Below are 24,888 nucleotides of genomic sequence, written 5' to 3'. Positions count from 1 at the left end.
TTTTATCATTTATTGTAGAAAATGTTGACCATTTTGATTCCTACTGATGGGGAGGACTTAATTTGATGTATATTGCAGTAATACATACAAGTTTGGAATGGGGGAGGGGGGGGGCATACAAGTAGAATGGCAATTAATGATCATCATCTCTAAGACTCTTTCTTGGCATTTTATTTTACCATTAGAAGCTTAATGATTGGAGGTTGTTTTTATCCTAGCTTCCCTTCCTTAAAATGCCAATTTATACATAATGAGGCATTTCAGTGGGTCTGTAGGATACTTCTCCTGCTCTTGTCAAGAAACGAATAAGACTTGTTTAAGAATTGCATTCTGTTTTATTGATGGAATATCCACAGGCCAGACAGACGATCACAAACGTCTGTGGCTGTGTGCACAGAATAAAATGCAACATGCAGTAATTGGTGTAAAACACTGTTAAACAAATTTCTCAACAATTGCATAAAAATCTGTTTAATAGTATTGACTAAATTCTTAAGAAGGCACAACCGAAATCTGGATTGCAATTCAAGGCCCTTTAAGGCACAAGAGTGTATAACCAAACCTTTCCCATCGGTACCTATTATCAGATCTACGTGCAACCGAAACAAACCTTTACCCTCTGTCCTTGTTATGCAATAAAGAGATAAAGCCACATTGGTATTTGGCTAGACTGTTCTACAGTTGCTATAAAGGCAAAACATTAACCCTGTCCCACATATGGTATATGGATCCCATATGTGGGACTTGTATTCCCTTTCCTTCAAAGATTCACATCCTTGGTACACACTGCCTACTTCACTCATCTCTTAATTACACACAGGACATCTGCTTTCCCAACCTTCTGCAAATGCAAGCTTTTTTTAAAAATCGCTCACTGTCTGAGATTCCTGTTCAGGTGAGCGTGTCACAACCCCCCTGATCTTTGTGTATGCATACACACTCGCATCCTGAGCCCAGTTGTAGCAGAGCTTTCAGTGGTCAGACTAATCAACCGCACACTTGGGTGAAGGTCACGTTTTGTTTAAAACAGTACGGATGATGTTAAAAAGGTTACCCTTTGCGTTCAAACAAGGTCTTTGGTAAAGATAACGGTTAAAGTAACTCCCCCTTTGAAGACTAATGGATGGTTTCACTTGCGAGTCAAATTTTAAAATAAAATTCAATATTAAAAAAAGGTACAGGTAAATTACAGCATGACAAATGGACACAAAATTCAGTTCAAGTGACACTCCAGACAAGCATCAAATAGACACCCTCTCATTGAGATCCAATAGTGATTAATCATTTTGCTTTTCTTTTCCAAAAAGGGGCTTTTTCCACGAAAGGTTGGAAGGGAGCAGAAGTTGTGATGGGTGTACCTAAACACATAGTAAAGGCTACATAAAGTCAATTTGAGTATAGAAATACTGAGAATTAAATGCAAGCAGATTCAATCTGCCTGCTTGTTTTACAGTTTGAATAAATCCACGAATGTTTCAAACTCACCCAATTTTACTTCTGCATAAAAATAACTTGATTTATTTTCCTGAGATTCATTGACTTCTCACACTGCTACAACATTTTAAGAATGAAAAGGTACATTCTGAAAAAAAAACTACTGGATATCAATAGGAAGGTGAAAGCATTTTCCATGTCTTCGAAGTGATAATGGTAGACCCTTCTGTCATGAGCCTAGTTTTTGGTACCGTTTGTGCATGACAGAAGTAAACTGACAGAATACTACGCCATCCTCAAAAAGATCTCCCCGCTATTGGCTAACCCCAAACCACCATCCAATTCCAGTCATCACGGCCCCAAAATACCTCAGTTCAACAAGTCTCTTCGGGCATTGCGGCCCTCAATGTGCAGTTAGTGATGCCGCCCTCCCTCCTGTTTGTCTCACTGTAAGTGTCACAGTGTCTTTAAGTAAAGGCAGATTGGCCCGGGGTTCTCTCTAGTGTCCACAGGCCTCCACAGCCCGCCTGTACGTCTCGGTCACGTTTTCACAGTCGGTGATGGAGAAGGCGCTCTCTGCCGTCCTGCTCTGGTAGCAGCGCATGTCCCACAGGTTCTGCTGCCGGTCCCCCTCCCCCTCGCTGTCCCTCAGCCCCAGCAGGTCGTCGGCGGAAACGCAGCCGCGCATGCCGACGCCGCCCCCGACCCCCCGGCTCCGCTCGACGGGGGGGGCCAGCCCCCGGCGCTCGGGCAGGTCCAGCATGTCGAAGGACTCGGAGGAGAGTATGCTGTCCTCGCTGGCGGCCCCGCCCGGCCGCGCCCGCACCCCCCGCTGGGCGTCGGACGCCAGCTGGTCCAGGGAGCCGAACTCCTGGGGGCGGCCGGTGGAGAACTTGCCGTGCCGCTTGAGGATGCCCTTGCGGCGCGGCGGGCTGGCGGGCGAGGCGGGGGCCTGGGGCGTCTGGGCCGAGTCGCTGCTCTCCGGCGAGGAGGAGTAGTAACCCGACTCCCGCTCGATCGGCTTCTTCAGGATGCCCTTCCGGGGGAGCGAGACGGAGGAGGGGGGCGAGGGAGAGGGAGAGGGGGCGGACGAGGGGGGCGAGGGGGAGGGGGCGGAGGAGGGGGGCGAGGGGGAGGGGGCGGGGACGGGGGCGGGTTTCGTGTTCTCGCTGCTCAGCGGCTCGTTGAGGTTCTTCTGCTTCAGGCTGCCCCGCTTCTTCAGGATGCCCTTAAACGGGCGCGCGGAGGTGCCGTCCTGCATCGTCTGGGAGACGTTGTTCTCCTTCCGCGACCTCCGCAGGGAGCGCTGCCGGACCACGTCGCCGCCCCCTTGAGGCCGCAGCAGGCAGCGCACCTTGGAGCCGTTCTCCAGCAGCGGCCGCGAGTTCCTGCGCAGCCAGCTGGCGATGCTGGACAGGCCGCCCGCCTGGGGCGCCACGGCGACCGGCTGGTCCGCCGCGGGGTCGCCGTCGCCGGTCAGGGGCCCGCGGTAGCCCCAGTTCAGCCACCAGTGCCTGGAGATCTCCTCCAGCGTGGCCCGCCGGTCCGGGTTCACCATCAGCATCCAGCGGATGAGGCCACAGGCGTCTGCGAAGGGGGCGGGGAGGAGGGGGTCAGAGCGCTCAGGGAACAGGCCTACACCTCACTGCTGCCCCATTCCGTATAAAGTGCTCCAGCCTAAACCTCACAGCTGCCCTGTTCTACCTACAGTACATCACAGTGACTTAGCAGACGCTCTTATCCAAGAATAAAAAAAGGCAATATCACCAAGGCACAAGGCTGATTAATAATCAATATGTGTAAATGTTAGCTTAACAAACAACAATTCGTATTGTAACTAAAGAAAGTACAACTGGTCAGATAACCTGGCTTTACACAGCTATCATTTTAACGTTATCCAGGAGGAGATCCAAAGAAAGCAAGAGAATAAGAAGAGTTATCTACCTAAAGGGGATCTGGGGAGCCATGGTGCAGTTTAATCTACAGTATTCAAAATTACAACTGCCGATTCAGCCATTGGCGAGCACTCAGTTTGCCTGATATCCCCTTACCAACGGCACACATAAGTTTCGGTGCTGGACAGAAAGGGGGGAGTTGGGCCGCTGTTTTGCGGCTGCACTGCTCACCGGAAGGCTTGGCAGGCTTGCGGTAGTTGCCGGCGCTGATCTGCCGGATCAGGTTGCGGTAGTCCTGGCCGTCGAAGGGCATGGCGCCGTGCACCAGGGTGTAGAGCAGCACCCCCAGGGACCAGCTGTCCACCTCGGGGCCCTTGTACGGCCGGCCGTTGACGATCTCCGGCGAGGCGTACAGCGGGCTGCCGCAGAAGGTCTGCAGGTACTCGTCGCCCCGGTACAGGTTCGAGAGCCCGAAGTCCGCGATCTGAGGGTCAGAACGGGCGGGCGGTTACGGGCCGCGCTGCGTACGACGGGCGCAACTTAACGCGGGACACCCGAACGCCGCTCCATCTGAGAATGACCCTACTGCCATGGCAAAACAAGGTGAATGTTCGGCAATTTACTAAAGCAGAAGTTTTTACAAGTACAGCAATTTAAGTACCTTCCTCAAAGGCACAACGGCAGCTCCCCGGCTGGGAATCGAGTCCACAGCCTCATTTCCCAAACAAATGCACCATTTTGCTCCCCTGGGCCCATCTACTGATATTTTTTAGTCAACAGGAAGCAGTGTTGCTGAAGGGAAAATGTATTTGCGTAAAGAGAGAAAAGCTAGAGTGGTGGTGTGGGAAAGCTTCAGGTGTGTAGAGTGAGAGATGAGCTTCAGATGTGCAGAGTCAGAAATGAGCTTCAGGTGTGCAGAGTGAGATGTAAGCTTCAGGTGTGCAGTGTCAGAGACGAGCTTCAGGTGTGCAGAGTGAGAGATGAGCTTCAGGTGTGCAGAGTGAGAGGTGAGCTTCAGGTGTGCAGAGTGAGAGGTGAGTTTCAGGTGTGCAGTTGTAGGGAGATGGGCTTCAGGTGTGCAGAGTGACCGGTGAGACTCCCTCACCTTCACATTCCCTTGTCCATCCAGAAGAATATTCTCCAGCTTCAGGTCTCTGTGCACGATTCCGTTCTGCAGAGAGAGGGGAGAGGCAATGAGCTGCAGAGGCCTTTCCTCTCCCACCACACTGCCCTCTGGGCCTTCAGGCAAACAGCCCAGCAGGTTTTACACCTCAGCATGGGACAATTACAGCTGCTCGCTCAGTCCTGAACAGAGGTGCTCCAGAGGGAGTAAAAACCAGATAAGTTCCTGCTTTGGGACAATTAAACAAATGAGGGTAGCAGACACTACTGTGGAGTGAAACCAAGCCCAAAGTCCTAGGGAGGCTTTCTGTTGGTTTTAGCAAATATGCATAGATATGTATAAATATGCCCATTGTTCAGATTTGGTGTGTTTGGTAAGTTTATTTCCTATAAACCAGAAAAAATTGCAACATGAATGTCCATGCTGAGTAACTAATAATACTTAATAACTCTTTCCTGTGTGCCCTCCTAGACTAAACAGAAGAGAGGCACATCTCCAAGTAGGCTGCAGTTTTATCTTTATATATCAGTTAGGTCCCATTGAAGATGTTTGTCCACTATGTACACTTCATTTCTGCCTGCTACTAAAAAAACAGCAGTTTGGACATTTTAGGGTGAGAACGGAATCCTCGGAGCAGAGGGGAGCTGTGCATTCCAACCCGGGCCCATTATCCCGCACGCTAGGGGGGCATACCTCACCAGCCAGAGGAGCTTAAATTTAGCCGTCCCTCCGGCCCGACAGACAAAAATGCAGGTCAGTTCCATTGTCTGTCCCCTCTTCAGCTTTAATCATCCAGGACATTAACCGCAGAGCCAATAAGGACAGACAGTGCTAGCGCTAGAGAGGGTACAAACAGGTCTGCCAAAAAAACCTCACCTAAAACCGAGCCACTAAACAACAGAAAAAAACACATCCCTTTATACTTTTATATTAAGTCTCTGTGCTAATACATTTAAATACTCTAGATGGAAGTGTATTTGCTGATAATACATAATTTAAATTAAAGTGAATCTAGAATTATTTGCAACTATTATTACTATTGTTTTTTTTTTTTTTTACATACTCTAACCGCACCATCATACTGTAAATGTCTTGCATTGTCATCCCAAATGTCTCACGCTGGTGCCAAATTAGTGTAAATGGAAAATGGAATTCACGTGGCCTAATTAACATCTTCCCAAACTCGCGTGGTGCTTCACTTCTGACAACGATTAGGAGGGGGTGTGAAATGGCTTTACGCTCTCACAGATCAGCCCAACTTGGATCACACTCACAAGCAACGTGAAGAATCGGCACTGGATAACAGACAATGGAACTGACGGTCACCGCGGAGACGGGGGGCTTGTTACGCAAGCGGATGGTTGGGAGCCCCCCCCCCCCCTCCCCGGAGAACAGAGCTCAGATTAAGCGAAGATGGCGTGTGAGGGTCCACAGAGCGCGTCCCGTTCCCACAGTTGCTCATTAGTGTCGCTGTAACCGGCGCTGGCATTCAGCGTCCAGAATGTAACCCTGAACCAAGTGATTTGATTCGCCGCGGGACATTGTTGTCGCCAGCCATTCAAGAGGGCCTGATTGACGGTGAATAATTCCGGTTACATAACAGAGGGGGGCGGGGTTTTGGGCCTGTGTGCGCTGTGGGGGGGGGGGGGGGGCGGGGGGATGGGGGTGGGGGGTGGGGGGGACAGGAAAGCGTGGCTGTCTGGATCGGGTCAGGGCATGCCCGTACGGCGCTGCTGCAGGGCAGCGTGGGATACCCTGTGGCAGTAGTGCACGGCGGACGCGCCCGGGCCCTTACCCTGTGGCAGTAGTGCACGGCGGAGACGATCTGGCGGAAGAAGTGTCGCGCCTCCTGCTCGCTCAGCCTCTGCTGCTCGCAGATGTAGTCGTACAGGTCCCCCCGGCTGGCGTACTCCATCACGATCACGATCTTGTGCTTGTTCTCAAACACTGCGGCAAACACACACACACACAGCACCAAAGGCAATAAGTGAAAGGCACACACAAACACAAAAACACACAAACACTGGGAGTGCTCGGGGGGTGGGGGTGGGACAGGCGGTGGTATTAGAGTGGGGTGGGGTGGGGGTGAGGGTGACGTTGGGGAACAAGGGGCACATGTACCATGCATTGTCAGAGGAGGCAGGGTGCAACGTGTCCTCTGCGTGGCTTGTAAATTCCCCACAGTGCAGCATTTACAGGGTCCCATTCCGGCTGCTTACGTAAGGGCGAATGGATGGCTAAATTACATAAACTGGCGTGAGCATAAAGCTGCATTGTGCCGCAGGTCCACAGAGCTGCAGTACGGCAGTTATTTTTCACTGCGTTGCATTACTTATTTAGCTGACGTGCTCACATAGGGCGATGGAGTTTACATATTGCTTTTTATCCATTGACACGACAAGATATCGAAGAAGTAAACTTGATCCAGGAGACAAGTTAACTTCTTAGGTATCAGGATTGTTTTTTTTTAAATACACCAAAACTGCCGTCAAAGACGAAACCACCACCGATAACTTCAGCTTCCACAACCTTAAACCTTAGACCTCACAACCAGAAGGACCATAAAAAAATAAAAATACCCTTTGTCTGAGGTAATGACGCACTCAGCTAAACAAGGCAAACAAGGTAACAAATACAATCAGTGAAGGTGGACAGACAACTATGAACCACATTTGCCACGCAATCTGGGTACACAGCTGCCACTGAAATATAGCCCACGGCTGATAATGTCCCTATTGGTTGTTTTGAGGCTATTCGCCAACAATGGGAATCTGACTTGAAGTAAGACATGTAATAATGTCTAGCGCTGCATCCATTGTACAGTTAAAACTTCAAACAAGCTCTATTCAAAAAGTACCTGCCATAGTTCTAGGAAATACCAAAGGAGAAAACAGAGGGAGGTGTAGCAGCGTAGCACAGTCGTTGGCTTTTTTGCCCATACATGGAGCAGACTATGAACAATGGGCGAATGCCTTTTAAAAACATTTTGTCATTTGTTGGCACAACAATCTAGGATTTCACACTTGGCTAGCTTGCTAGCTTTCTAGTGTAAGAGCACCTCAGTATGAGCCACACAGAAAGGCAAGAAAACAAGTCGGTATCTGTTAAGTATCTGCTATACGTTTAACTAAAAAACTGACTAAAATTGTGGTTTCCAGTCCGTTATACAGTATTTGTATTTGAATCTTTCTGTCGTGGGCTAGCAAGAAGACAATGACACTAATTAACACGGGATGGCAGGAGCCAGTACTGCATAGACTATGGTTAATTTGAATTTTGAATTCAAACAAATACTGAAGAACATTGGCAGTCACAATGAAGTCACAAGGACTTGTGAATTTTCTGAACTTACTGTTCAGCTTACTGAAACTACATTTCCCATAATACAATTCTTTCACTTGTACCTGCCACTGTGCAGTCTGGAAAATCCAGGATGCAGGGAAAGGATCGGTCTATGTGATTTTTTTTTAAAACAATTCAGAAGCTTGCTGATATCTTGGAAAGGTATATTTTACATTAATTTCATTTTCCACAAGCAATTTTAAAATCGCATTTGACACGAGCCACATTTCATATCCTTCCAGTCATCTGATGACCACAAAAGTGTGAAAAGGTGTGTCAACATTTACTAAAAACAACCCCGTTAAAATGGAGCTAGCGCTTCCCGGAATCTCGGCAATCTGTCAGAGATCTACCACAGCAAGCCCAGACCGGCCCCTTCTGAGCAGCGCGCTGCAAGGCAGGAAAGCCCGGGGCAGAAACCCGCATTCCTTCTCCTCAGCGCCGATGTGCTGATACACGCTCTTCTTCAGAACCGCAGAATGCTGTTCCATTCTATTCCATGCTATTTTTGGAACAGATGTTTTGACGGCACAGTATTGCAGTCTATTCCCAGTTCACCAGCTTCGTCACTAATGCCCAGGAGGCATTTTCACTGTCACTCATACTTTGCGTTACTCAATGAAATAAGTAAATAAGTAAATAAATAAATCAATAAATATTAATGTAACGTAGGAGACAAGTAAGCACGGACGTTCCGTTCATTCCAAAGAAAAAAGAAAAAACAGTAAATTACCTTAGAGACAAGTAAGCTCGAAACACTGGAGACAAGTAAGAACGAAAGTTCCATTCATACCATAGAAAAAATGAAATACGGTAAATCACCTTGGCACAAAGCAAAATGAACTCTGTACTTGTTTTAAAAAAAAACCATTGCCCAACTGCAGAAAGTCAAGGAATAAATGTTTGGAATGTGCTTATGAACATGTTCTATGGGGAATTACAGAGCTCCTCAGAAGGATAACAAGACATTCAGGGCACCACAGAATTAAAAAAAACATGAAACACACATACAACTGACATAAAATACATGGGATAACATTGACTGAAGGGTAATATCAGGGAAGAATAGGCTACAGCATAAGAGGACAGCAGTGGTCACTGAACCAGGACTGGTAGCTATACGACCTGTTTAAACTCTACCCACTCGGCTCCCTGGTGTACAAAGCCAGAACGCAGACAGCTCCCACTCAAACCCAGTGTAACGCGTGGGACCCCAGCATGTGACAGATGGGACACGTACCTTCGTAAATGGTGATGATGTGGGGGTGATTGAGAGAAGACATGATCTCGATCTCTCTGCGGATGTGTACCAGGTCCTGTTCATCCTTTATCTTCTCCTTTCTTATTGACTTGATGGCAACCTTGCAGATGGAAAATAAGAATTAAGTAAATATGTATTCAATTTCCTTGTGATTTGGTTTACTAATTGTTTGGCTTATGATAAAATGCATATACAGCAACCTGTTTCAAGATGGGATACCTGTTTTTGGGATGCAAAATTTCCATATACTGACTCTGTATACACTGATCCAAATATGTTTAAAATGCTGGAACCTGGATGATTGTCATCATGCTTGGTCACTAACAGAAATAAACTAGAAGAGTGCACTCAGTAGAGTGCAGATCTCTGCCAGGTGTGTTAGCTTTGCTGATGCAACAATAGAGGCTACACAATCAATGCAACCAGACAAATGCAATACTACAAGTTTTTACCATGCGCCACTGAAAATCCCAAAAACGCAGATGCAGTGAAGTAACGCTAAAGGTGGTGACATGTTAGCTAATTTCATTCATATCAGCCACGATGCGTTAGACAGAGCTAACGTTGACGTTATAGTTTGGCACTTTCGTTTCAAATCCGAGGTCCCTTTGGGGTGCCCAGATTCCTGGGATTCCAGACAGGCGTGTGAGTGCGTCAGTGGCTGAGGGGGTCAGCAGATGGGCTGGAGGGGCTGGTCACTAACAAACAGAGGCCTCAGGCTACACACACCAGACCTGACACACACAAGCACACAGCCACGCTCACCTACCCCTGCCCACACTCACAGAGCCCCTTCAGAGGCCTGAGCTCTGACTGGCCTTTATCCATCATGGCAAAGGCATGCTTCAGTCTCATCCGACGTCCAAAAAGGTTTCATGTCCCAGACGATGAGGTGAAAAGATCCTCTGCCAAATTCACCCTTTTGCACAGCTGGTCTCTCTGAATTTATTTTCTTTGTAATTCTGATACAAACATTTAAATGTGATTTTTCCTAATGAACTGATTGTGATCAATATTCACCACATTCAACTCTTCGATTCTTCTATACTACTCTTTTTTGCAGTGTAAACTGGGGCAATCCGGTAGAGTAAGGAGTTCAAGAGATTGTGTAGCTGATCAGGCACCAGGTCATAATCAGAATAATATACAGCTGGTTATTACTTTCTGGCTACCTTTCCATCACCTACAGCAAATATGTGCCCCTTGATAAACTGCTTGCAATCTACTGCTGGGACATATTTTTTATTGCGGTGTTTGGTGCCAAAGGCCATAAACCCTGGTTGGGTTACGTAAAAGCGTAAGCACCTCGAGAGCCTTTGACAACTGATCTGAACTTTGCAAAGACAAAACTCTTAAACCTGAACAATCCTCTGAGTTTTAGGACTAGGCTTTCTAAAACAAGAGCTCCTGCATGCTACTTCAACTTCAGTGAAAACTCACAGAGGGCTTCTAAGAGAAGCTCTTCTCTGAAGCCTCAGCTGCAGTAGCAAGAGATCAGCCCCCACACAGACAGACAAGCACCTGGTGGCAAACACTGAGCCTGTTATCTTTGCGCAAGTCTTATTCATAAATACCAGACCGCGGCTGCAGCTGTTCCCAGAAACGGGGATGTCACTTTCCAACGGCCTGCAGCACAGGTTTCAACTGTTTGCTCAAGCTTGGGAAGGGGGGGGGGGGGGGGGTTGGGATCAAGGTTAAAAAAATAAAATAACCGCTGCTATTATTAGGATTCTCCACGTGACCGGCAGGCAGGCAGGCAGGCAGTTTGTTTGAGTTTCAGGTGGATCTTGTTCTGCTTTCTTTGCACGAGCCAGCTTTCCAAACCCTCTTACTCAGCATCTGCACTTCAGAAGACGGGGGGGGGGGGGGGGGGGGAGCCAAAAAATTTGCCGTACACACACAACCAGGGCCATACCTATCCCTTCTCCTGCAACTGCTTCCACAGAACTGCCATTAGGAGAAACCTTACGCAAACAGCTAAATGGCTACTTGTAAAGACAGGCTGCCTGGTGCCCATTCCTGCAGGCCATATTCAAGTGTATGTCATGTGAACTGATTTTTATGGTGGTGGTTTTTTTTCCCCCTGAACTTCTGTAGGCATTCAACATGAGCCCAGCCTGATTTCTGCAGAAGTCAGACTGTCCACCCCCCCCCCCCCCACCTCCCCCAATTATTTCCAACATTCAATGAGGCAAGATGGTGTCATCATTGTCGTCATGCTCTTTATAGTACAAAGCCTGGAAGATAACTTGAAGTGTTCAAATTTGAAGACAAAACGATTATCAGTTTTGAAAAAGTGCTGTTCACATAGTGTAATTGGCTTAACTGATTACGTTATTTTGAATACATAGTATTAGGTTATCTGACCAAAATAATATTTTTCGTGATTCTAGCTAGTGAAGCCAGCAGCAATCACATCATAATCAGTCCGAATTCAAGCGCAGTTTTATATAAACATGTTCGCTTGAAGTGCTTCTTCTGAGGAAATCGCACTGTTACAGTATTAGTTGCTATAGCAACATTAAAACATGCTGCTCATCCACACGGTCGCCCAAGAAGCCACAAACAACTCGGTACCACGGCCCTCTCTATGAATCTCTATGACTATGAATCACCTGGAGAGAATCCATCCCGTGCTTTGATACAGAGGCACACCCCAACAAGCCTCTGGCGGTTCAATTCAAGTTATCACAAAAACATATTTTAAGCAGGCATTATGAAAGAACTTGTTTTTACATGTGACAGCATAACTCTTAACACCCACAGGGCCACGGTCACATCCAATCGCTCAAATCAGAATGAAAACTATATCTACTGAAGCTGGCAGGTTTGTAAATAACTACCATCGAAACTTATGAATAGACTGCCCCAGAAGGATCTCAAGCAAGCATCACTGACCAATCGGCTGCCTTCTTATCAAGCTGGCCAGCTGACAAAACATGTTTTCCTCCTCCCCCAGTCAAGAATCGACCGTGAAGCGGCTAAATAGGCTAATCTCTGTAAAAACGAGTTCGACTTTCACCCATCAACCCCACGTAACTATAGAACTCAATATACTTCCTTGTCATTTGCTACTTCCTTGACTGGTTTTTCCCAAAAAATAATGGAAAAGATTTAGAACAATCAGCACCAGTCACTGGATAATGCTGTGGGCTCACAATAATGCCACTCGTCACTACCATCAGGTGACAAGATAAAATGACTCATCGCTTTTTTTCATGGAAAAACTGAGAAGACCTTAGGCAGTGAGTATGTGTTTAGCACTTAATGCCTCAGACAAAGGCATTAAGCTCTATAAAAAGACTTTAAAAGTAACGATGGCGTTGCTATTGTTCTTTTTAATGTATTTCAGTCCACAGAGTGAAAATAGGAGCTTTAACGCTGACAAACCACCCCCCCAACCCCCAAACTCCCAGCTAGACCACACTGGCATTGTCAGATAGCCCCCTATTGTGTTCTGTAATGCAGACAGGGGCTACATGCTAAATCCCACCACATGAGTATCACAATGGCCATTTGGTCCTTTATTACGCAAATGAAAGTTAACTGTGACATATCCGTCCATGGCACGAAGGTGTGCACTTTCAGGAAATGGATCCCGCACTGAATTCCAAGGGAAATCCCCATGCCTAGACAATGTTTTGCTTTTTACACACTTGGCATCAATTGTGGAGGTTTCGTGTTTCTATTTTGCTGCAAAAATGATGCTTTACCAAACATTAATATATATGTATATATATATTTTTTTATTTCCACAAAAGCATACCTGTGATATTTACACACAGAAACCTGTTCTGCACGTTACCAGGCGGGTTGCCATTTAAATAAGCGCTCGTTTTGAAACCGCGGTCACAAATCCTCTCTCTCTCTCTCTCTCTCTCTCTCTCTCTCTCTCTCTCTCTCTCTCTCTCTCTGTCTCTCTGTGGTAAGGGTGAGGTTTGAAATGTCACCTGCACAGCGACACGCAAACATCAGGCGGGAGCCAGGCAAGGAAAAACAAAACCGTAAGAGCCACCTTCACCCAAAGACAACAAACACCGAAGCACAACCAATTCCCAGTCAGGTCCAACATGTCAAACCTACTTCATTTTGACACAGCACTGCCAGATTTTCTTTGAAATGCCACCTTTGTCCTGTGAAGGTCATTAACTTAACCCCACAATACCTTACATTAAATGTATTTAGGCACTTTTGGGCTCATCAAAACTTCCTTGAAGCAATTACTGTACACATTAGACAGCATCACCTATTCATGTCACTATTTGACATGGTATATTTGTGGTATATTCATATTATTAAAAAATGACATTTTCATGTGTTTATTTTATTCAAAAATGCAGTTCTGATGGTAGTCACCTATATAATGTATTTTAGATTGTGATCTATTGCAGGTTTTAATGTAGACATCTTTGTAATGTAGGTCCTGGTGTGTGGTAGGCCTATGTCCTGGGGAGAACAACCAGTCATCAATTTAAACACTTACAAAAATACCAGTTTGTCACCAATAGAGCTCACTGTTTTATTTTGATTTCCTCACATCCAATACTGATGAAGCTCATCTAAAATCGTCAAAATAAATGACTTGTGCCCGTGTCTGCCTCAGACAACAAAAACCTGTCTCACTTTCAGTGACTCACACAGCTCAGTGAAGCCCAGTCAGATTCACCTGTATCTATTTACACACTATGAGGTGTTACTGCGAGTCATCTAAGATAAGGTGTCTGGCACACGGTGTGAAGTTAGCTCCCTAGCATTGCTGAAAAGTGCCTGAGAGTTCAGAGCTTCTCCAAAGTGCAGGACATTAGCATCGGGTATAATCTAGGCTTGTTGATTTTTTTCCCCCCCAACTGCTGCTGGATCCTTGAGCAAATTCCATAGAGCATCCGAGATACGACACCTAGTTACCAGACATTCCTAAAATCCAAGCAGAGACAGGAGAGAGGGCCCTTTCCAAAACACAGGGACAAACAAAACCTTGAGGGTATATATCAGTGTCAAGTAATTTAACCTCAAAACAACAGAAGATGAACACTAACTCAGAGAAAATTGCAACCCTTTTGTCTAGCCTCTATCTGCTTATGTGTAATGGCTACATTCACATCTCAAGCTTTAACAGCCAGTTCTTTAACATCAAGTTCAACAGCACCAGAAGGCACTGCTAATTTTCCCCATTTTAAAAAGGCATTCATTTGCTTTTGGGAAAGTTAAGTTAACCTTTCTCAGATTCCTCCAATATGACATTTGAGCTTTAATGACTCCCTAAAAGGCCAGGTCCCCCTCCAGGGATAATAAAACTATTTACCAGAAAAGCAGGGTGTCACCTGTCCCTCTCATCAAAAGGGTTCCTTCCCCCAATATAATGGGCTTTTTCCTGGCTGGCTCTTGCTGGAGGCTTATCAGCATTCTCTGGCACATTCCAAGCCCGTGTGAAGCAGTTTAGATATTGTTTTGGGGCATTGTCCCTTTGTTTTGAGGAATTTTAACTCAGCGTCTGGCCAGGAAGGACAATTCAATTACGTCTCCGCCCCCAGTTTGAAAGCAAGAAATTCCCTAAATTTCCCTGGCCAGGCCCTACATCATGATTTGCTCTGATAGTGGTCCCAAATCATTATTAAACGCCTCCAATCAAACAGAATTTTACCAAGACATATTCAACACTAAGACGATCACATTATCCCCAGTCTACAGCAACGTGTCAAAGACAATAAATGCAGAATCTTTACAATAATTAAAACCTCAAAAAGTAAGTAGTTACTACTTTACTGTCCATGAAAGGAAGGCTCGTCAAAATGAATGTCAGGTGGCGGTTGTTGATGCAAATAATGTAACTTGTGCATCGTCATAAGTTTAAAACTTGCCCAAATTAAATGACTGCATGACGGATTTGTTGATTTAAAAATAAAGTTACCAGTTGTGGCTAATTATCATAACAACTATACTAGGCAAACCTTGTAACACTACCTTGTAGCAATCCTAAAATTAGTTGCCGGTTATGTCGTACAAATCCAAAGACAAAACTTACAAAAATACTCGCATGCAGTCGGGTGTTAGCTGCAGGGAACAGGTACTGTAATAATAACACCTTAAACAGAAACTGAACTTTAGCATTTTGGGTTTCATTACATACCTCAGTGTGCAGAACCAAAATGTACAGGCCTATTGTTAGTTCCATAACAGTATTGTGCAATACAATTAGTGTTTGTTAATACTGTTTTTATAGAAATGTAATTGTTCTTACCATTCTGCCGGATCTTTCAACAGCTTTCTTTACTTTTCCGTAAGTTCCTTTTCCCAGAGTTTCAAGAAATTCATATCTGTGTTTGAGGTTGTGTTTGTGATGATGTCTCTTCACGGCAAGGCGTTTCGGGGAAGAGTTACCGACTGAAAGCTCGCTTTTCGGTAAAGTTCCCAGGTATTTAGAGACAGCTACAGACTGTTCTTTACCTTTGAAATCGATGCGCTCCATAGTAAAATATGTTTTTTTTATAGTTAGCAGAAAATAAATCTAAAAGCAGTAGATCTTATGGGGCTAACGTAATGCTAACTTTCGCTACTCTTCGCCACATCGTTCACCTCGTATTGAAAAATGCATCAGGAACAGAACACCAGGCACCAGCACACACCAGGTAACGCGTCCTATTAGAATATCGGCTCTGTTCTCAACAGTGATTTGCTGTTGTTCTTGCAGGGGCGTGTTTTGTGGCTGATTGACAGGGATGCCAGTTGCCTTCGGCACTGAAGCCTGATGCGCTGGCACGCCATTTGGCTTTAGGTTCATTCTCATAAAAAACTGTTAGGCTAATTTATTGGCTAATTTATTGCGTTCATTTCTGAAGAAAAATACCGGCAGCCTTGCGAGGGTTTTCGAGTATTTAGAGATATTCCAACTGTATGCATAGTTTGTTATTGTCCAATGCTTAAACATTATGCCCCGATGTCACGGTGTTCCCAAAGGCTCAATGTCAACAGACAACATAGCATGAAAAGAAGTACAAGGTACGGAGTGCAAAGTACAGTGGCGGGTATATGTAACATTGTTTCTGGCCTACAAGTGTCTACAAGGAAACACAACAAGAAAAAAATCCCCTCAAAAAAAAAACCTCTATGGGTTTTTGAGGGGAATTCAAATAAAGGTTTTCATTTTTATAGTGTAGTATCGTATTTACCCAGCTCTTTCTGATATCACCGAATGCACCTTGCACACACTTCACCCTTAAACCACACCATTTACAAAATGAAATGTTGGCTTTCGAAAATTAAATGAATTTATCTCCAGGAAGTCACATTTAAAACCAGTATCAACCAAAAGACTTATTGAAACGCTAAAGAAATTTCTTATAGATAAATACACAGATTAATAAAGATCCTGGAAACGGACAACCATAGTGCAACGGTAGTGCACAGTTCCTCTATGGAAACAATGTGAAGAAAGCTCTGAATTTGCCTTAAATGATTTGCTGCACATTTTAAATGATAAAAACCAGTTACTACATTTCATTGAATAATCATTGAATTTTTACCCCCACACACATTTGCTGCTGCGAATTGCTGTGGTCACGTTTTGTCCCAGACTGCTGCTTTTAATTCCCTTTTAGTATTGTATAAACAATACAGCTTCAGACCAATGACAGGAAATGTTTGTACTCACATTCTGCATGCTGTCATGCACATTCCTTCATTTTGGTAAAAACCTAATTAATTGATCTGGTTGGCAACTACACGAAATCTGGCAACAAACAATGTAGGGACAGTTAACAGATATTGTACAACTTATTACCATGTACCATGTAATTTAATCTTACTCTTGTTGACAAAATTGTCTGCAATCATTTGCACGCTTGATCAAACCTCTATAATCTCATAAAAACAACCAATTTTTGAACCAATTTCTTAATTAGACTTGATTATTGGCTGTTCCTTTCGACTGAGAGAACTGAATGTTCCTTTCATCGGACTCAATTCATTAATTTTACACCCTCCTGTGGTCATTTTGAGTACTACAGCTCCCTATTTGGGTCTCTTCGTTTTCAGCCCACATCACTCTGTAGAATCTAAATTCTGAACCTGGTCCATGTCAATTTTTAAATGGTAATTTATTTTCTTTTATAAACTTAAAATGAATTACATTACGAAAACAAATTCAGTACAAAGAAAGTGCAAAGGAAATATAAACTCCCACTGACCAACGTACTTCTGAATGGCTGCAGTCACAAGCCATCAATTTCATTCAAAGCATGTATTTGTATACTTTGTGATTTTTTTTCCTTCTGTGACCAGCAATTTTAAAATTTTTGAGTGATTTTATCAACATAAAATTACTTTTATGGTTTAGACTTCTGTATGTTTTTGTAATGGTTGGAGCATGAAGCTTTGGGTCTCCTGAACTCAGTGAGATGCACACATATGATATGCTATAAAAGTACACAAAACAATGCCTAACAAGATAAAAACAAAAATAAATAAAATAAAAAATAAAAAGCACACATACACACACAAAATCTAAAGAGAATGGAAAATAGCAGTTGAAGTCAGAGAAGTACAGGGCGACATAGCTCAGGAGGTAAGACCGATTGTCTGGCAGTCGGAGGGTTGCTGGTTCAAACCCCGCCCTGGGCGTGTCGAAGTGTCCTTGAGCAAGACACCTAACCCCTAAATGCTCTGGCGAATGAGAGGCATCAATTGTAAAGCGCTTTGGATAAAAGCGCTATATAAATGCAGTCCATCCATTTACCATTACAGTCAAGAAAAGAATGATAAGTATTTTTCTTTCTTTTTTCTTAATCAGCATCCATAAATCCCACTCTAAACAATAACAAAATACTCTGAATCCCCAAAATGACTTTTATCCATTACCACATGTTTAACCTCTGAATCAATTTTCCACAGGCTGCTGTTTGGTTTGCGTATGCAAGGTTTTGCATCTTCTGCACTAAGGAATCTGGCATCATTTCTTATGTTAATAAATTAACCAGCCAATAATTCAAGCAAGCAACAAAGGCCCATTAAGTCTCCAAATAAATAAATAAATAAATAAACAAATAACAATACTGAGTATTATTTCCTCACGGCAGACAAAATTATTCCTGACAGACCTTGGGGCGAAGATCACAGTAGATAACCAATCCGGATAGAGATCTGCTGTCAGCTGATCAAACGTGTCGGCCGAAATTTTCACACGAGCTGAAGAGCAGCAGCCGCACCCACAGGCTGCGCCCGGAGCTGAATCTGCGAAGCACCGAATGTCACTCCGTTTTCACTCACAGTATGAGACCCAAGAACGCCCATGGGCCCCTTTTCTCACTGTCAGCCCAAACAGACAGTTGACTCATGAAAGTATTTGCCATTATGTATGTAAGGGTCTGAAGTGATATTGTGGTTTGCGTTTGGTCATCTGCCAGGGCCCTCTAGGACACCAACTCTCATTGCATTGCATCAAACCAGCAATACAAACTATTAAACCAGGGCCAGTGCCGTAAATTTACCTACATATATACCACAGTTGGCATTCACACATTGATCCAACGGCTCTCCAAGTTACTTATATCTACTCTCTGTGGCTATTGGTGTCAGCACTTTATCATTTACTTCACCTCCGCACTCTCATCTAAACATGCAGATTAATGTTAATCCAAATGTGATTTCATTCCCCGGACAAGCAAATCTGAACAAGCTTGTTACATGCATAAAGCACATTACTGAATAAAAAACACCAACTTGGCTTGTTGTAGAGAATTCTGTGTTGTCAAAGCAGTTAGATTATTACAATTCGGCAGACCCAGCAGAAAACGCTCTCATTGGCAGATAGCCCAGCCAATCAGACCGGAGTCAGTGGCCGAAGAGTTGTGGGCAGGTAACCTGTGATGCTGCAAATCGCCATTATTGAAATAGCAGAAATAATCCTGAGTCATTTCACAGCTTTTAAATGCAATGCTATTCCTACAGCGCTATTTGAACGGTTTCTATTGGCAGCCTATATCAATCAGATCCCTGCATATTACGTTTCTTATTTTTTCTTTCACTTTTAGTCATTTCCTATTCTCGCGCGGATGCAAACAGAAAATATCAGACGGAGCACGATACTTTTTTATGTGAAAGCAGTGACCTTTCCCTTTTACTAGGACTAGCATTCTGCAACAGATTATGGTTTTAGTAGAATCACAACTGGCCAGTGCTGTTAGCGCAGTTCAACATACAAAGCTATTCATTCTGAAATGAACTAACATAGCACTGAACATTTCAGACAGACAACTCACGATTTGAATTGAGCAATGTTTATCGAGATTAATGTAAACGCAACTTTGGCGTCAAGGGTCTGCCTATTATCTGCCTGTTTGCACAAGCCAGCCAAAATGATAACAAGCAGTGACCCTACAAACGAAAAACTGTTCAAATTTACAACAGAAAATAAACATTGTTTCACAATATTTCGTGTTTCGCGGGAGATGGTAAAGTACAGTGGTGAAGGATTGTTTGCACAATAACGTTTGACCTACATATGCCTGCCCTGACGTGCAACACAATCATTTCTTGTTTTCACCTGAGCTGGGATTCAGCATAGCTGTGCAACACATCATAAAGATTTTATTTTCCCCACAGAATTTCACAAGGTATCCAACTTTCTTTGCTTCCTTACATTTCTTTTCTTAATGTAAAAATTACATTACAAGAAGGTCCTGGGTTCGAATCCCGGCCTGGGCCTTTCTGTGTGGAGTTTGCATGCTCTCGCCGTGTCTGTGTGGATTTCCTCCAGGTACTCTGGTTTCCTCCCACAGTCCAAAGCCAAGCCAAGGCTAATTGGAGACTCTAAATTGCCCATAGGTATGACTGTGTGAGTGAATGGTGTGTGTGTGCCCTGCGATAGATCGGCGGCCTGTCCAGAGTGTATTTCTGCCTCTCGCCAAATGCATGCTGGAATAGGCTCCAGCACCCCCTGCGACCCTGCCCAGGATAAGCGGGTATAATGGATGGATGGATAAAAGAATGTGAATGTACAACAATGTGAATTAAATGTGCTAAGATTTATATTTCAATTGAACAAATTTGCATTATAATGTTGTCTGATATTATTTATTGGGTATACAGTAGGCAGAATTTTGCAGGCAACATATTAAAAATTATTGCTATTATGAAAAATCCCCTGAAAATATGTATGTACCTCATAAATACTGAAAACTAACAATTATTAGACAAGCACTGATCAGAGGCTGCCCCTGATTACCCCGCTGTAATACTGGGAGAAAGATTTCTTGAACCATATAATGGGCGTTTATACCATTGTTGTCAGTCACTGACTTTCCATACGGCCCGTGAAGCCTTTCTTCCCGTAACTTTTGTCGCCATCTAGTGGTAAAATACGGTAGTTTGAGTGAATAATACAGCATAATCCAGTAACACTCTAAATATTGTGCTGTCATCTTTGTAAACTCTGCCAAAACTGTTGAAAATGATCAGAGTTGCCGTGAAAAATCTATAAATATTCTATAAACGCACATTTATATCAATATTCAAAGACAGCTGAGGTACAACAATGCTTTATAATTTTCCTCCGAAATTCAAAACAAATCATACTAAAGGTACAGTTTAAGTACACATAGCAATAAATACCGATTCTCAGAAGAAGCCCCATTAATTTTCAGGTTAAAATGTCTTTCTTGCTGTCAGAAAAAAATATATTGTAATTATTGCACACTTCCATATGCATTACCACACAGCCATCCATGTGCATGGGCAGTGTAGAATAATGGTCATGGATCAGGGCTTGTAAAGGTTGCAGGTTTGAGTCCCAGGTAAGAAACCGCTGTTGTTCCCTTGAGCAAGGTAAAAAATAAAAAATAAATAAATAAACTTTTTAAAAAAAGTTGCACCTGGATACAAGAGTCTGCTAAAAGCCTGTTGCCTGTGCTCCTTCTTCTAAAACTGTAGCTGCTAAAAGGTGATAGTAAGTGATGTAGCTAACTTCTTTTGTGTGGGTGGAGCTTGATAACTGCTTCTTGCTTGGCTGAAACTTGGTTGAAAGCATTGTGCTTGGGCTGAATTATCTTCCAACATGGCTAAGTTCATCAACTGTTAGCAACAGTGATACTTATAATGTTTCAAAGTATCTAAATATTTGGATTACTCTTCAAAAGCACACATATGTTTATGCAACTTTATCCTTTTAGAAATACTTATGTTTGAGACATCTATTGCCGAAGATGCTCTTCATAAATCAAAATCACAAAAAGCATGTTTGAGACATTATGTTATGATTTATGAAGTGTATCTTTGGGAAAACGCGAGAACGGCAGTATTGTAAGATAAGACAAATTTCCAATCACAGGGAAGAGCTGTTTCATATCAGTTCAAAACTCCCAACACCCAGCAATTAAATTTATTATAAGCTTTAAATTGCCGCCTACATTCCCCATAAAGCAATTGGTGCGCTGCGGCCTCCTATGAAATATCCCCTCCCAAACTGTGTTTGTTCATGTCTGGAAGAGCTTAGCTTTAGCATGTTCATTCGCTGTATTTGCTGTGGAGACACCAGGACGGACAGAGGAAAGTTTCCGTCAGGATCGGAATGAAGGTGTAAAATGATGATTTGAGAAACTGTACACCATCTGAACAATTAGAATTTTTAGATTTCCGAGATTGGTTGCTTGCTCCTTGGCAAACTGTGGGTGCATTATAACGGTAGACTAGCTATTTCGTTAACTAGCTGGGTAGCTATCGTTGCCTGTCTGGATTTCTGTTTCGGATTTCGCACATCTAGCTAGCTAGCTAGCCATGTAGCTAGCTAGCTAGCTAGCTAGTTTATCTAGCTAATTAAAATCAAGTCTTTTCCTTTACAGTATTGGATATGCCTGCGGATCTGATTTGGATTAAGATGCGGAATACTTCATCAATTTGGCTTTATTGTTTTCTGACTGACTAGTTGGTTAGCTAGTTAATCGCATCTCTCTTTTGGAAGATCGGGGTTCTAGCTGGCTCGCTAAATAATAAAGAAGAGAGAAAGTAACAGCTATTCGGCTCTATTTTGTTCCATCGCCGATAGTTACCGCTTTAATAGTATGTGAATCCGTTTAATTTTTCTGCGTTCCTTTGCAATGGTACCCAGTACGCTGGCGCTGTATGGAATTGAATCAAGGCGAGGGAGCGGTGATAAATCAGGGCCTGGAAATTAGTTTCTTTAACTAGCAATTTGTTAGCCAAGTTGGGACACTTGACAGTTGTGTGCGAGAAATCTGGTCTGCAGTTATGTCATCAAGGCGCTTTTAAAATGTCAAGCGAGTAGTTATTCAGATCGTTTGCTTGGTAGTCAGTAGCCAGTAAGCTGCACTTTTTGTTGAGACCCGTTGCTTATACGCGGAGCGTTTACAATGGGATTGCTTGCTTGCTAATTAGCGAGGTCGCTTTAAAAGTACTCGAAAGCAATACCTTACACGGGTTGACATCTCTTCATAGCCTGAATTAATCTCCTTTTGCATCGAAGTTCAGGCTTGGGCACTCACTGTAAATTGGCGTTTCACACCCACTTTGGGTTTTCACAAGGTCCAACCAACTGAAGAACACCTCCTATTTAATTTGTCTTTGTAATAGGCTCATTGCTTTGCCATGGAGGGTGTTGGTGGCGGTAACCCACAGAAAGTCACCCCGCTTGCTCGTGAATTGACAAGGATCTTTAACAGTTACAATAAACACTCCATACTGCTGAAAAAGAACTTGAAAGAGACCAACGCATTTTTCCGCGAGATCAGACAGAACTACAGCAATGCATGTGCATCTGCCGCCAGCTCGGAGGCCGCTGCATTGGAAGCAGGTAAGATGAGAAACTCCCAGTTCCCCGTACTGTTCTCTCTCATCCCTGCAGTTACTGTCGTTATAATTCAACATAATGTAGGCCAAGTGCTCATCATATTAACACCACCACCATTTTTAGGGAGTGCATCATTCTTACTGTTGCACCCAAGGAATATCGTTTGAACGGAGCACAATGCTTTCGTCCTTCCATTGCTGGTAGCTATTTCTGTCAAAAATGCTCCTCGGGTTTTTTACGTTCAGTCGCCTCAAAGTTGTTTGGCTGTCTGACAGCATTTAAAAAGGAGCATGCGCTTAGAAAGACACAATGGTTCTTTTATCCACGGAGGAGAGGAGAAAAGAACAAGCCGCATAATGTACAACTCTGTACTGTGTTAGCTTTAGTAGAATAGCCTGTTTTTGTTTGGAAAAAGACGACGGCCACAATTTGTCGCGTACAGTGACCAACTGCATTAGTTCCTCGTTGAGTCGCAGCGAATACAGTTGTTCCCATTTTGGACATTTTAATGACTAGAGCGCTATATTTAAATTTAGTCTGCTATTGGGTTAATTTAAAAAAAATGTGATTCCCAAACCTTTGAACGACTTATTTTCTTTTAATTTAACACCTAACCTTTCGCGGTAGACATATTTTCCAGCCATTACCTCAACTGTAGAAATTGTTTTAAATAGGATTTAGTCAAGGAGATTATGGGTAGTGAAAGGGACTTTTCTTAAGGGGGGGGGGGGGGGGGAGTCAAGTGAAAATTCAGTGTTCGTTGAGGAATTCAATGGTTGTTCTAAGAACCCATGCAGTACCGAGTTTATGGTTTTCAAAATAAGAAATTTAATCCTTTGAATTGTGAGAATCAACATTTTTCTCAGCTTCCAAAGGGGTTGCTGTGTCTGTAATTCTGTCCAAAAAGTCATGTGCTGAAGAGCCTGTAGTGTAATTACTTTTGTTTAAGCAAAATGGTTCGACCTGTAAACATGATCGATGTTACATTTTGTATCCGCAACAATGAAACGCATATTTATATGAGCTGGCACCACTATATTTAAGTATTAGCTTCTCATGTTTGTTTGTTTAAAATTTTTTTTTTTAAAACTCGCATCAGTGAGAACACGACATTGCAAGTACATTACAGTGCAGCAAGCACCTGCTTAGAAAAAAATCATTTTATAAAAACCGCATTGGCTTTCTTTTTTTAATTCCGGTATACTAATGTGTCACTGTGCTGTCTTGGCACAAGAGGAAAGCATCAAGTGAATATCCTTGCCTGCATGCTGTGTTCTAATGCGACTGTGTGACAACTTGGGTTTTAAAAAGGGCCACGCTGATTTAAGGAGCTCTGTCTAACATATTTGGCACGTTTATGCAAAAAAGGGAGAAATTCTCCGGAGATTTAAGAAGGCTTTAAGCAGCTCATGAGCACTCGCACCATACTATGCAGTCTTGTGAGGCAGGCATACTTTCCTCATGTAACGAGCATAGTTCTCACCTTTGGTGCTGTGCTGTCATTTGAACACACATACAATCAATAGAATGTGTTAGTCTGTTGAATTATGACATTTAACCGAATTGCAATAGCATTTTGCACCTTATTTATGTACCAGCACGGTACATAATATTAATTATTATTATTATTATATTTATTATATTTCTTTTTTGTCCCTCATTTTATGTGAAGCACTTAGAGCTGCATTTTATGTATGAAAGGTTCTATATAAATAAAGTATTGTTATTATTATTTCACCTGGAATGCATGAGTTCAAGTCCCTATTGGTCGACATCCGTGCCAGAGTCGCCCCCACCACTGAACTTTCAAGTCCTCTTTTTCAACAAACCACTAATACTCTGCTACCTTTAAGACAGCCTACAATTTGCTGGACAGCGTAAACCAAATCTCAGTGAGGAAGTCATACTTCTTGGTGTTATGCTCAAAGTAGGTCATTAGCATACTGATATCTGGGTGGTCAACATTCAGTCCACTACAGGCAGAGAGACCCGAATAGCACAAAGGTTGTTGTGATACTTCAGCCTATTAAAGCCACAG

General features: G+C 43.4%; 2 protein-coding genes across 3 annotated transcripts in view; one reads left to right on the top strand and one right to left on the bottom strand.

Annotated features, from left to right (window-relative positions):
• Nucleotides 1-315: 315 nt before the first annotated feature.
• Nucleotides 316-15,699, bottom strand: nuak2 (NUAK family, SNF1-like kinase, 2). The gene is made up of 6 exons (XM_035389605.1): nt 15,294-15,699; nt 9,035-9,155; nt 6,248-6,399; nt 4,435-4,500; nt 3,561-3,813; nt 316-3,021 (listed from the first exon to the last, which is right to left on the bottom strand). The coding sequence occupies exons 1-6, from the start codon at nt 15,519-15,521 to the stop codon at nt 1,934-1,936; spliced, it is 1,908 nt and encodes a 635-aa protein (XP_035245496.1). The 5' UTR covers nt 15,522-15,699; the 3' UTR covers nt 316-1,933.
• Nucleotides 15,700-21,510: 5,811 nt separating this feature from the next.
• dstyk (dual serine/threonine and tyrosine protein kinase) overlaps nt 21,511-24,888 on the top strand; it is a 28,724-nt gene continuing 25,346 nt past the window's right edge. Inside the window, exons 1-2 of one of the 2 annotated variants that reach the window (XM_035388447.1) lie at nt 21,511-21,620; nt 22,634-22,853. In XM_035388447.1, coding sequence (XP_035244338.1) covers nt 21,615-21,620; nt 22,634-22,853 — 226 coding nt within the window. In that variant the 5' untranslated portion in view covers nt 21,511-21,614. The remainder of the gene's footprint in view (nt 21,621-22,633; nt 22,854-24,888) is intronic. The other variant, XM_035388448.1, reaches the window with a different exon arrangement.

This window comes from Anguilla anguilla, chromosome 13, assembly GCF_013347855.1.
Source record: "Anguilla anguilla isolate fAngAng1 chromosome 13, fAngAng1.pri, whole genome shotgun sequence".
NCBI classification, from domain to species: Eukaryota; Metazoa; Chordata; class Actinopteri; order Anguilliformes; family Anguillidae; genus Anguilla; species Anguilla anguilla.
This window is presented reverse-complemented; position numbering and strand designations above follow the sequence as displayed.